Source organism: Mauremys mutica, chromosome 3, assembly GCF_020497125.1.
Source record: "Mauremys mutica isolate MM-2020 ecotype Southern chromosome 3, ASM2049712v1, whole genome shotgun sequence".
NCBI classification, from domain to species: domain Eukaryota; kingdom Metazoa; phylum Chordata; order Testudines; family Geoemydidae; genus Mauremys; species Mauremys mutica.
In genome coordinates this window covers 4,326,613-4,341,194 of record NC_059074.1, presented here as the reverse complement: position 1 = coordinate 4,341,194, position 14,582 = coordinate 4,326,613, and the positions used below count along the sequence as shown (strand labels likewise).

Below are 14,582 nucleotides of genomic sequence, written 5' to 3'. Positions count from 1 at the left end.
TCCCTTCCATCCTCATGAGGGCTTTGCTCATTCACCTGAAGTGGAGCACCCACAAGGACAGGACTCGAAGAAGAAAGGAAGGGTACTCACCTTGTGCAGTAACTGAGGTTCTTTGAGATATGTGTCCCTGTGGGTGCTCCACTAGCCACCCTTCTCCCCTCTACTTTGGAGTAAGAACGTAATGCTCCACGGTAGAGAAGGAACTGAGGGGGTCGTGTGCCAGAAGAGGCGCCAGTGGTGCCACCAGACAGCAACTGTGCACGTGTGCCCCGACCAGACACAGCTAGCAAAAATCTCCGATCGACGGCGCAGGGACGCACCGCCACCTGATGTGGAGCACCCACAGGGACACACATCTCGAAGAACCTCAGTTACTGCACAGGTGAGTAATCTTCCCTTCTGTCAGATACTATATCTTGCCTAAGCAGCTTTCTTTTCTACCCTGGTTGACTCATATGCCCACAACTCTTCTGCTCCCTGCCATCCTTCTTAGCCCAAGATCTTACTAAGATTGACACCATCTGGTGCGAGCTCTCCTTCTTTCACCCACGCTTTTTCTTTTCCTTTTTCCTTCCCCTTTCCTGATCTCCATTTAAGCTCTATTGCTCCCCTTCTGATCATCCCTAATCTCTTCCTCATCTGGTTTCTTTTGTCTCACGTTCAGATATATTCCACTGTCTCCCCCACAATAAAATAGTTGCCCCCTTCTTGCTTCACTGTCTACTCTCTCTTCTGTCCCCTCCTTTTCAAACCTGGACCCCTTCAATGTCTGGTCTACTCCTGGTGCCTTTATTTCCTCATTATAAACTGTGTCCTTGATAATTTCAATCACTCAATCCCCAGTTTGAATATATATGGCTTTTGGACATCCAGCAAAAAGCCTTTTTGACTTAACTGAGTTACTCCTGTTCAAAAAAATACTTCACAAAATGTAATTTATACAATTGTAAGTGGCCGTGTCATTGTGTATGCATGTGAAAGTGCTTTTTAAGTTCTTTGGATTCCTTAATCTTTGAAGGTGTGTATGAAAACTTCATTACATTCAATTGTGAATATGCATTTGGGATGAGGCTCATATGCTGCTATTAATGTGTACTTTTAATGCAAAAAAGTGTACATTGCATGAGACAGCAGATGGTGTTTACCTAACTGAATTTGCATCTTATGTAGATAAAGTAATAGTCTACTGTTGTCTAGAACACAGGTTCTCAACCTTTTTCTTTCTGAGGCCCCCTCAACATACTATAAAAACTGCATGGCCCACCTGTACCACAACAACTGTTTTTCTGCATATAAAAGCCCGGGCCAGTATTGGGGGGTAGCAAGCAGGGCAGTTACCCAGGGCCCCATGCTATAGGGTGTCCTGTAAAGCTTTGGCTTCATCCCCGCACGGCAGGGCTTGGGCTCAGGTTCGGGCTTTCAGCCCTTAGCCCCATAGAGTCTAACGCCAGTTCTGCTTGGCAGACCCCCTGAAACCTGTTCGCGGACCCCCTGTTGAAAACTACTGGTCTAGAAAATACTTTTGTCATGGAATTTTTGTTTTACCATAATTTTTTTTAAAACTTCGGAAATTCCATACAAAAAATCTTTCTTAAAAATTATTAAGGTTTCAAAGTTGAAGGACATCAGTTGATGCTTCTTGATACATAAGAACATAAGAAAGGCAATGGTCCATCTAGCCCAGTATCCTGTCTTCCAACAGTGCCCAGTGCCAGATGCTTCAGAGGGAATGAACAGAACAGGACAATTTTGAGTGATCCACCCCCCCCATCATCCAATCCCATCTTCTGGCAGTTGGAGATTTAGGGCATCCGGAGCATGGGGTTGCATCCCCGGTTGTCTTGGCTAATAGCTATTGATGGACCTATCCTCCATGAATTTGCCTAATTCTTTTTTGAACCCAGTTATGCTTTTGACTTTTACAACAACCCCTGGCAACGAGTTCCACAGGTTGACTGTGCATTGTGTGAAGGAAGTAGTTCTTTTTGTTTGTTTTAAACCTGCTGCCTTTTAATTATATTGAGTGATCGGTAGTTCTAGTGTTATGTAAAGGGGTAAATAACACTTCCTTATTCTCATACTGCACAGCATTCATGATTTTACACACCTTTATCATAATGTCCCTTACTCGTCTCTTTTCTAAGATGAACAGTCCCAGTCTTTTTAATCTCGCCTTGCATAGAAGCTATTCCATACTCCTAATCATTTTAGTTGTCCTCTGCACCTTTTCCATTTGTAATATATCTTTTGTGAGATAGGGTGACCAGAACCGCACGTACTATTTAACGCATGAGTGTACCATGGATATAGTGGCTTTATGATATTTTCTATTTTATTATCTACCCCTTTCCTCATGGTTCCCCCAATGTTCTGTTAGCTTTTCTGACTGCTGCTCCATATTGAGCAGATGTTTTCAGAAAACTATCCATGATGACTCAAAGATATTTTTCTTGATTAGTAACAGCTAATTTAGACCCCATCATTTTGTATGTATAGTTGGGATTATTTTTTCCAGTGTGTATTACTTTGAATTTACCAACATTGATTTTCATCTGCCATCTTGTCACCCAGTTAATGCAATCCTTTTGTAACTCTTCGCGGTCTGCTTTGGGTTTAACTATCTTGAGTAATTTAATATCGTTTGCCAGTTTTGCTACCTCACTGTTCACTCCTTTTTCCAGATTGTTTATGAATGTGTTGAACAACACTGGTGTCAGTACAGGTCCCTGGGGGACCTTGCTATTTCTCTCTCTCTCCATTGTGAAAACTGACCATTTACTCCTACTCTTTGTTTTCCTATTTTTTAACTAGTTACTGATTCATGAGAGGACCTTCCCACTTATACCATGATTGATTTGATTTAGTTGGGGATTGGTCCTGCTTTGAGCAGGGGGTTGGACTAGATGACCTCCTGAGGTCCCTTCCAACCCTGATATTCTATGATTCTGTGCTTAGTTTGTTTAACAGCCTTTAGTGAGAGACCTTGTCAAAGGCTTTCTGAAAGTCCAAGTATAATATATCAACTGGATCATACTTGTCCACATGCTTGCTGACACCCTCAAATAATTCTAATAGGTTGGTGAAGCATGATTTCCCTTTACAAAAGCTGTGTTGTCTCTTCCTCAGCATATCGTGTTCATCTGTGTCGGATAATTCTGTTTTTTATTATAGTTTCAACCAGTTTGCCTGGTAGTGAATTTAGGCTTTACTGGCCTGTAATTGCCAGGATTACCTTGAGAGACTTTTTTAAAAATCAGCTTTACATTAGCTACCCTCTAGTTATCTGGTTCAGAGGCTGATTTGAGTGATAGGTTATATACTATGATATGTTGAAGTTAGATTTTTCAATGATATTGAAGTTAGGTTTTTAAATCCTCATTCCATGCCACTTCTGAAGGTAAATTTGAAACACAACTTGGCCCAAAATGAATCATGGTTCCACAGGATTTCTCTCTCTCATTATCTGAGTGCCATCCAACCTATGTACTGAATAAGTCTGAAGAAGTCTTGTGGAAATGGTTATATATTACATCAAAAACAAAATGTTGAAAGAATGTTAAGGTTATAAAATCAAGCACGCAAAAACTGCTAAATTCCAGAATTAACATTGTCCTTGCAACTTTATTTGGCTCCTTTGTGCATTTATATTATGATGCAGACTTCAATTACACGATCACATTCTGTTTCTTCCACAGGACCCCTGCCTCCATCAGTGAACATGGGTAGTTATTCAGTATTACCTTTTTTCCTTCTCATTCAGTGGGTGGCCATAGGCCTCGTATGATTTACACCAGTGGTGGGTAACCTGCAGCCCCGGGCTGCACGTGGCCCATCAGGGTAATCCACTGGCAGGCCGTGAGACAGTTTGTTTACATTGACCGTTTGCAAGCATGACCTTCCGCAGCTCCCAGTGGCCACAGTTTGCTGTTCCCAGCCAATGGGAGCTGCGGGAAGCGGCGCAGGCTGCAGGGACGTGCTGGCCGCTGCTTCCCGCAGCTCCCATTGTCCGGGAACGGCGCACTATGGCCACTGGGAGCTGCGGACAGTCAATGTAAACAAACTGGCTCGTGGCCCGCCAGCGGATTACCCTGAAAGGCCGCAGATTGCCCACCACTGATGTAAACCCTCCAAACCCAGTACTCAGTATAAAATTATTAATTTCCTGCTGAGTGTTTCCATGGAACTCTCACTGTAGCATCTGAGTGCTTCAGAAATTCATGAATTTACAAATAGAACCTCAGAGTTAGGAGTACCAGAGTTACAAACTGACCAGTCAACCATACACCTCATTTGGAATTGGAAATTAGCAATCAGGCAGCAGCAGAGACAAAAAAGAAAAAGAAAAGGCAAATACAGTACAGCACTGTGTTAAACATAAACTACTAAAAATAATAAAGGGAAAGTAAAAAAAAAATTGACAAGGTAAGGAAACTGTTTCTGTGCTTTTTTCATTTAAATTAAGATGGTTAAAAGCAGCATTTTTCTTCTGCATAGTAAAGTTTCAAAGGTGTATTAAGTCAGTGTTCAGAAAGAACAACCATAATGCTTTGTTCAGAATTATGAACATTTCAGAGTTATGAACAACCTCTATTCCTGAGGTGTTCATAACTCTGAAGTTTTACTGTATCTTCACAACACACGTAACCTTAATACTGGCTTTTTCCTAACTTTTGAGTGCTTAACTTTGCAAATATAATGCTCTTAGGGCTTGTCTACACTGCAAGATACTGCGTGTCAAGCCAGAGTGTGAATCTGTAGTGCAACACTTTGCCCTGCTGTAATGTCCTGTGTTGTAGACACTGCTATAGTGTAGTGAAAGTCTCAAGAGTGTGGCTTAGTGTACTACTACTGGAAAGTGTAGTATACTAATTCACACTTTGGGACTTCCAGTGCCCCTTAGCAGGGTCCATGCAGTGAGTCAGTGTGTGGCAAGCTAGTATGTTCTAGATTTGCACCCTGGTGTGCCATGCTCTGAGTTGCTATGTAGTCAAACCCTAAGTGTGGTTCTTTGAGATGTGTTTGTCCGCATATATTCCATTTCTGATGCACATGTGCCTCATAATGCAGATTAAGATCAGATTCTTTTGGTCTGTGGTGGCTGTTGGGCTATATGTGCATCCTGAATGCCCTTGTGACCCCCAACTGAGGGAATAAAAGAGAGAGTGGGCCCAACTGTCCTTCAGTTCCTTCATCAATTCAGAATCCAAATCATATAGGACTCTGCATTACTGGGGAAGGAGCATGGGTTGTGTACATCTGGGCAATGTACCTTAGAGACCCACAGTTACTGTAGGGTAAGTAACTGTTTTTCCCCAGTCACTGGTACTGGTTACAGGTGATACGGGCTCTCATAGCTTAATTGTGAGCTTCTGTTTTTGGAGCCGTTCAAGACCAAGTGTTTCAGACTAACCTCTGTTGTAGGTTAGTGTGCCCAGAACTGAATGGAAAGCTGCTAGCACAGGTTGGCACTTGGTCTGGATGAAGAGTAGACTTTTTGAACTGTCTTAGTATGTTAAGAATTAATAGTTTTTTTCCCACTGTATTGAGTGAAATACAATGTTTTGGGTTTATTTCAATTTTAAAATCAAAATATCAGTACAGGGGATATAACAGTAGTTAAATTTACAATTGCAAAATATCTCCTAGCAGCATAAAAAAATTAAAATACCAGCTGATATGAAACAGATGCGGTTTTTATTTGGAAAGTAAGATGATTAGGCCTCAGCTGGAGTATTGTGTCCAGTTCTGGGCACCACATTTCAGAAAAAAATGTGGACAAATTGGAGAAAGTCCAGAAAAAAGGAACAAAAATGATGAAAGGTCTAGAAAGCATGACCTATGAGGGAAGATTGAAAAAAAAATGGGTTTGTTTCGTCTGGAGAAGAGAAGACTGAGAGAGGACATGATAACAGTTTTCAAGTATGTAAAAGGTTACAAGGAGGAGGGAGAAAAATGTTTCTCCTTTACCTCTGAGGATAGGACAAGAAGCAATGCACTTAAATGTTTAGACTGAACATTAGGAAAATCCTCCTAACTGTCAGAGTGGTTAAGCACTGGAATAAATTGCCCATGGAGTTTTTTAAGAGTAGGTTAGACAAACACCTGTCAGGAATAGTCTAGCTAATACTTAGTCCTACCATGAGTGCAGGAGACTGGACTAGATGACCTCTCGAGGTCCCTTCCAGTCCTATGATTCTATGCAGTATGTTTTAGTTTGGTCATTAATGAATGGAAGTTGTGGCCTCACTAGTGTATCTTTATTATGTTATTTATTGGTGTAGGTAATTAATCTTCAGTTACTTTTAATAGTAGAGTTATATAAAGAAATGTGCCATGGGTTTCAGATTTTGAGTTTTGTGTGGAATACTGGGAATATTATAATAATGGCTGTCAAATTGTAAGTACATATTTATAACGTTAGGACAGCTTAAAGTTTTTTTAACGTAACTTTTAATGTTCTTATGTACAGTATTCTTGATCGTTTTTCTGTTTTAAAAAAAGTATAGCTACAGCTCTAATTCAGTGTTAATTAAGTTTTACCTGGGAATTGAGTATTACATTTATTTCTAAGAAGTTTAGAATTTGTATTTGTAGTATATTTAAAAATATTAAACATATATAATTTCTCCCCAACAAAGCCAACAACTGCTTCCCTCTCCTTCCCTTCCACACTCCAAGTCACAAGGGCTCTCTCTTATTATCTCCCACCCAGAACATCACCCAAAACACAAATATCCTCCACCTCTGTCCTAGGTTATCTCAGTCATAACCCTTGCATGCCACTTCTTTTGTTCTCTTTGCATCCCATCCGTGGCATCTCTCTACTACATTGAAACACCTGATCACTACCTGCAGCTTCCTTTGCTTGCTGAAGCAGATATATGGCATTAATCTCTCCCATCTCTTGCTCTTACCTTTCTTTATATCTGAAAATTCATCCTGCCCCTGCACATCTCCTTACACCAGCATTATATCAGTACTCAAATAAAAGTGCAAAAATTGAACCATACCAGGTAATTCTTGGGTTACTTCCTGCCCTGACAACCATTCCCAAATATTCTCTACTTTCACTCCCACCAGGAGCGAACAAGGCATAATTTTGTTCAGTTTATCCTTTAGATAGCCGTCTGGTGAAGTTTGTGCATTCCACGCAATGTACTCTTTAGAACCTGCCAGCAGAGCCTGTCACAGACCATGACTTTGGCCTTGTCTTCACTAGGGAAAAAGGTGTGTTCTTAACTCAAGTTAGCTAACATGAGCGAATATCCTAGTGAAGACCAGGCAGTTTGTACTTTTCACATGAGTTAGCAGGTCAAGATAAATCCTAGGCTCCTGTATAGTCTTGTCTTAACCTGCTGAAATTACAAACTTCCCTGGTCTTCACTAGGATTGTACCTCATGCTAGCTAACTTGAGTTAAGAACACATCATTTTTCCTAGTGAAGATGCACTTGTTGGGTTATGAGGTCCTATTCTCCTTCTCTGTCCTCCAAAATGTCTGTGAGGTAAAATAGGATTAGATTTCCTGCAACGCAGTGAGCATGCCAATTTCAGCCTCAAGGCAATTCTCTTTACTCCCTCACATCCCACTGTTTCCCTAGCTTACTTTTTGGTTTTAGTGACTCCTCTACTGACAGGATCTTTAAGTGGAGCATCAGCATAGTGCCAAACTGTGTTTGGGTTCCTAAGTTTTGCTTGTTTAAATGTTGTGGTTTTCAATTTAATTTTTTTGTCCTGATAGTATTTTACCAGCTTTCTTAAAGGATTTTTGATACAGTTTAGGCCTCAACATCTGCTTTGTCTGCATTCTGCCATATATTTCATGTTATGGCAGTCTCGGATAACGACCGAGTACATGTTCGATTTAAGAAAACTTTCATTGCAGATTTGAAAAAATGCAAAGATACAAATGCGAGATTTCTAAAGATAGCTATAGCACTCGGCCCCAGGTTTAAGAATCTGTAGTGCCTTTCAAAATCTGAGAGGGACGAGGTGTGGAACATGCTGTCAGCAACACACTCAGATGCAGAAACTACAGAACCTGAACCACCAAAAAAGAAAATCAACCTTCTGTTGGTGGCACAGGTGATGAAAATGAATGTGCATCAGTCCGCACTTCTTTGGATCGTTATCAGGCAGAACCTGTCATCAGCATGGAAGCATGTCCTCTGGAATGCTGGTCAAAGCATGAAGGGGCATACAAATGTTTAGCATATCTGGCAGGTAAATATCTTGCAATGCTGGCTACAACAGTGCCATATGAATACCTGTTCTCACTTTCAGGTGATATTGCAAATAAGAAGTGAGCAGCAGTATCTCCCGTAAATGTAAACAAACTTATTTGTCTTAGCGATTGGTTGAACAAGAAGTAGGACTGAGTGGACTTATAGGCGCTAAAGTTTTATATTGTTTTGTTTTTGAGTGCAATTATGTAACAAAAAAAATCTACATTTGTAAATTGCACTTTCACAATAAATAGATTGCAGTATAGTACTTGTATGAGGTGAATTGAAAAATACTATTTCTTTTGTGTATCTTTTTTACAGCACAAATATTTGTAATAAAAATAATATAAAGTGACCACTGTACACTTTGTATTCTGTGTGGTCACTGAAATCACTATATCTGAAAATGTAGAAAAAATCCTAAATATTTGTAATAAATAGTATCTATTATTATTAAAGAGTGCAATTAAAACTGCGATGAATCACAAGTCCTTTTTTTAATCCTTTGACAACCCTAAAAATAACCTTTCTACTCATACTCAAGATCCCCCTGTTTATGCATCTGAAGATCAAATTAGCCTTTTTTAGCCACAGCGGTGCAGTGGGAGCTCAGATTCAGGTGATTATCCACCATGATCCACAAATCTTTTTCAGAGCCTTCCCTGAAGGCAGCTGGGAAGCTGAAAAAATCTGTTTAAGTTCTCCTGAAACAATTTTTCTTAAAGTCTCTTTCCTTGAAAATGTTCACATTTTTTATGTTCCTCCCTGCTTCAGAATGAAACTTTTTTCGTTAAAATGCAAAAAATTTGTCAGGGTTTATTTCCCCCTTGTCAGCCAGCTCTGTGCAATTCTTGATTGTTCATTGTTACCAATCTTAACGTGCTTGTGTGTCTGGACCCAAAGAAAGAGGGATTAACTCCTTCACACCCAGTGGGTATGAATACAAAGTAAATAGGTTATTTGAGTCATAGTTATTGTTCATAAAAATATCAGTACTGTTCCTACATTCTCCATGTCAGATGTTCTGCTGCATGCATGCGTACTTTCTGCATGCTGCACCAGTTCTGGGCATATAGTCTGTACACAGGCTCCAATCAAACTGCCCAATAAGACCACAAGACCCGTTTTAATAGTGAAGGAAATTGGTCAGGTTTATTGCTGACAAAGAATGGTCCTAGCTCCCGGGATCAATGTCAGCTTAGTAAGTCACGGGACTTTCCACTGCCCCCCTAGGCTGGACGAAGGGTTAAAGCGTGGTATCCCAACATTTATAGACTAAGACAAACAATCAGGGATAAACAACTTACGTATCACCTTACATGTTTCATGACATGTTTTTTACCTCCCCTTGTACTTTCCTCCTGATGTTCCAGACAAAGCATCTCTATTAGAATCATAGATTTGGGTTGGAAGAGACCTCAGGAGATCATCTACTCCAATCCCCTTCTCAAAGAAGGACCAACCCCAACTAAATCATCCCAGCCAGGGCTTTGTCAAGCCCGGCCTTGAAAACTTCTAAGGATGGAGATTCCACCACTTCCCTAGGTAACCCATTCCAGTGCTTCACCACCCTCCTAGTGAAATAGTGTTTCCTAATATCCAACCTAGACCTCCCCCACTGCAACTTGAGACCATTGCTCCTTGTTCTGTCATCTGCCGTCACTGAGAACAGCTGAGCTCCATCCCCTTTGGAACCCACCTTCAGGTAGTTGAAAGATGCTATCAAATCCCCCCTCACTCTTCTCTTCTGCAAACTAAATAAGCCCAGTTCCCTCAGCCTCTCCTCATAAGTCATGTGCTCCAGCCCCCTAATCATTTTCGTTGCCCTCCGCTGGACTCTCCAATTTGTCCACATTCTTTCTGTAATGGGGGGCCCAAAACTGGATGCAGTACTCCAGGTGTGGCCTCACCAGTGCCAAGTAGAGGGGAATAATCACTTCCCTCAGTCTGCTGGCAATGCTCTTACTAATGCAACCCAATATGCCGCTAGCCTTCTTGGCAACAAGGGCACACTGCTGACTCATATCCAGCTTCTCATCCACTGTAATAGCCAGGTCTTTTTCTGCAGAACTGCCACTGAGCTAGTCGGTCCCCAGCCTGTAGCAGTGCATGAGATTCTTCCATCCTAAGTGCAGAACTCTGCGCTTGTCCTTGTTGAACCTCATCTGATTTCTTTTGGACCAGTCCTCCAATTTGTCTAGGTCACTCTGGACCCTATCCCTACCCTCCAGTGTATCTACCTCTCCCCCCAGCTTAGTGTCATCCGCGAACTTGCTGAGGGTGCAATCCATCCCATCGTTCAGATAATGAAGATGTTGAACAAAATCGGCCCCAGGACCGACCCCTGGAGCACTCTGCTTGATACCGGTTGCCAACTAGTCATCAAGCCGTTGATCACTACCCATTGAGCCTGACAATCTAGCCAGCTTTCTATCTATCTTATAGTTCATTCATCCAATCCATACTACTTTAACTTGCTGGCAAGAATACAGTGGGAGACCATATCAAAAGCTTTTCTAAAGTCAAGGTATATCACATCCACTGCTTTCCCTATATCCACAGAGCCAGTTATCTCTTCATAAAAAGCAATCAGGTTGGTCAGGCATGACTTGCCCTTGGTGAATCCATGTTGACTGTTCCTGGTCACCTTCCTCTCCTCCAAGTGATTCAAAATGGATTCCTTGGGACCTGCTGTATGATTTTTCCAGGGACTGAGGTGAGGCTGACCGGTCTGTAGTTCCCCGAGTTCTCCTTCTTCCCTTTTTTAAAGGTGAGCAATATATTTGCCTTTTTCCAACTGTCTGGAACCTCCCCGATCGCCAGGAGTTTTCAAAGATAATGGCCGATGGCTCTGCCAATTCATCACTTTTGTCAAACCATCTTATCGTGTGCGAGGTTGGGGTGTTCTTGTGCTGGCCTGCTGGAATGTGTTTACATATTCAGTGTGTTTTAGCAATGCTAGCAATACTGGTGCCGAGTTCATGTACTGCACACTGACTTGCAGGCAAGCATCTGCTTTTGACAGGGCCTGATTGTTGCTCATAACATAAGTTTTGCTGACTTTGGTTCAGGCCTCAGGCCTTTCTCCAGGCCCATGCTTCAGGCTCTCTCTTTCTACTACACTCCACACATCCCAAATTTACCTGTCTTGCCTTCAACATATTCGAGATTTTTAGTACATTGTAAAAAATATATTGTATAGGAATGTGGGGAGAGAACCTGGAGGATATAGAATAAATGAAGTGCATTCATGTTAAGTTTTATATTGTAACTTGGAAAGAAGTAATATAAAATTGATGTTCATGGTAAACAAGTAGAAATAGATTACATAACTAAAAAAAAACTTTTGTGGTGGAAAGCATAATACATTTTTCAGTAAACTTATATTTACTGTAAGGTTTTACTTTATTTTGTTCTTCTTATAGATATTTTCTCCCAAATGTCAGATTCCAATGGATTGATGATATTTACAAAGTTTGATCAGTTTTTGAGAGAAGTTTTAAAACTTCCAACAGCTGTATTTGAAGGGCCTTCTTTTGGATACACAGAACATTCCGTACGGACATGTTTCCCACAACAAGTAAGAGTTAACAAAATGTGATTGTATATTGCATGTTGAAATAGTGCCACCTTCTAGAATCCAGTGACGACTTCTGTTATGGTTTGTATTTACACTCTTTTAAAGTTTGTGTGTCGTGTACACCAAAAATTTTTAAGAGGGTCTGAGTAAATGATAGCAGAGTGCTAGCTCCACTGTAGTTAAGGCTGAAATCAGGTTTCTGTTTAAAGCTTAGCAGTAATGCTCTAAAATCATCAGGGGTACTTGGATTGCTTTGAAATTTGATTCCTTTCTTGGGGGAGTGGGGTTCGGTTACTGATCCAAAATTGGGGCCATTTGAACAATAGGTTCATCTTCGAGTATTGGCCCTATAGGTGCTCCACTTCAGGTGCTCATGTGCCTTTGATCAGAGACTTTCAGTAGCCCTGCCCATTCAGTTTGTGCATGCACCCTATCTATCCTTGTGCCTCTCATAGCAAGGGTATATAGGGGCGTGTTGGGTGAACAACCCTCAGTTCCTTTCTCAATAGAGGGGCTGGGCTACAGTACAGCGTTTCAAACAGCAGGGGCACAGGGTATCTAGTGCAGCAGGCATCAGTCAGGTGCAAGCCTTGATGGGAGATGGTCCGGAGTGCAAATTTGTGCAGATTTTTATTTCTGAAGAGTCAGAGTGCAGGTCCCAGAGCAATGGTTTAGACTGTTCCAGCAGCACTATACCCCTGGCCAAAAGACAGGCAACTGGCATCTCCATAGGGAGGCACACCCCCATAGTGTGAGAACCTTTGTGTCATATCTATTGTTTTAGGCTGTATTTATCTCCATGGGGTGTTCTCATTCAGTTGAGACAATCACACTGATATGAATGGGCTGCTTCACACCTCTCAGAGCCTGCTATGCTTTCAAGATTGTTGGGGATATGGATATGGCAAAGCAGTTGCTGATGATTAATTTCATGCTGTATTACAGAGGAAGACCAACTCTTCTACTATTAAGATTGAGAAAATATTTCTGTTTAAAGGATGATTTTTCTAAATTCCAATATCTGTATGGGTACTCAGATTGTCTTGAAATTTGCTGTGCTTAATGGGAGTGGGAGTTAGGATTAGTGAGCCAAATTTGGGGTTATTTGAGCAAGATGTTTCTGAGATACAGACCCATGGACGGGGAAGCTTATGAAAATTCAGCATCTACCAGTGTTTTTATTTTTTGTTTCACACCAGGCTTCTAAAATGATAATGGCTTAATGGGAAGGGGAGGGTGAGGTGGTGGTGGTGGTGGGCGGGGGCTTAGTTGGGAGACTGGGTGAGGAAAGAGAAACACCAGTCTTCCTTTGAATGCTTTAAGTTACTGTAACCACCCTTGTAACAAAACTCTCAAGTTTTTGAGACACAGACTATGTCTGAGATTTCTCTCACCAACTCTGTTAGCAACTAAACACTGCAGACATATCAAGGCACAACCATTATGCTCTTCCTACTGCAAAAAAGAGTACAGGGGGCAGGAGAGCACTTTGAAATCACATAGCAATGGAGTGGCTTAGTGGAGCAAACAGTAGACTTAGACTCAGAAAACCTGGGCTCTAGTCTCAGCTCTGCCACTGGAGTGTTGGGTCACTTTGGCCAAGTCACTTCATCTCTCTGTGCTTCAATTTCCCTGTCTGTAAGGGAGAATAATATTTTCCTTCTTGAGATCTACTGATGAAAAGTGCTATGTAAAAACTAGTTATCAAATACCTATTCACAGGAGCATCTGAACTACACACATACATGATAATTACAACTGCCTCAATGACCCCTAATGTCTACCAACAACTTTTCTTTCTGCTAGAAACTTTAGGAAATTAAATGGGAACAACTTTGTTAATGCAGATTTAAGGTTGCCTGGATATAGCTTGTGCCTTTCCAGGATCTCAATTTCAGTAAAACTGAAACCTGTGAAAACCAGGAAATACAGAATTAAAGTACACACCCACGCAACCTAACTATGCCCAATTTGAGTGGTGCCCATAACCGCGCATACTCTCTCTGCTTTTGCCCTGTATTGAACAAGAGCTCCTTAAACTCTCTCACTTGCCCTATTCTTTCTGTGGAGTAGACTATCTACTAAATTTTACAACTCCTTCAATCTTATTACGACCCCTTCACCCTTCTGCACACAGTACCACCAAACACTCTACTTTCACTTACCTTTCCTTAAACTCATAACCCACACTCATCTCCCACCTAACTGCTGACAATCCCCCGGGGCAGGAAAACCCCTGTGCCCTGTCAGTGACACAACCTATACAACACAGTGATGAAATGAGGCATACCAGATCTCCCAAAGCACACATGCAGTTCTTTCATTTGATCACACACAGGGGGTCAGGGAGAGCGTATCCCTTGACTCCTAGGCTACAGCCCTCCCTGCAGATGATAATCACAGCTCTACTTATTCCTCCACCATTCAATAAAGCTACACCTAACACAGTGAAGGCAGCTGAAGTGTATGCAGATAATTCCCAGTGGCTACTGCCAGCTCCAGGGAGGCAGAGGTAGGGTTACATAGCAGTGTACCTTAACTCTGTATTTCCTGGTTTTCACAAATTTGAGTTTTGCTGAAATTGACATTCTGGAAGAACAAGAGCATTAACTAAGTTTTTTGCCATTTAATAAAAGAAAATGGGCACAGTCTTTACTCAGGCAAAAAGGGGTTTTGGCACAATTCTAGTACCAGATTAAATTCATTACTTCAGAAAGACGGCTTATGCATAGTTTGATCAAAGGCATTTTTATAAGAGTGTGACACTTTTAGGGGGTT

At 41.4% G+C, this 14,582-nt stretch overlaps 1 protein-coding gene across 8 annotated transcripts in view; it reads left to right on the top strand.

The window, feature by feature from the left end:
* Positions 1-14,582, top strand: part of DTNB (dystrobrevin beta) — a 354,166-nt gene that overhangs the window by 85,516 nt on the left and 254,068 nt on the right. For all 8 annotated transcript variants that reach the window (XM_045010065.1, XM_045010062.1, XM_045010063.1 and 5 more), the window contains exon 6: positions 11,650-11,804. In XM_045010065.1, coding sequence (XP_044866000.1) covers positions 11,650-11,804 — 155 coding nt within the window. The remainder of the gene's footprint in view (positions 1-11,649; positions 11,805-14,582) is intronic.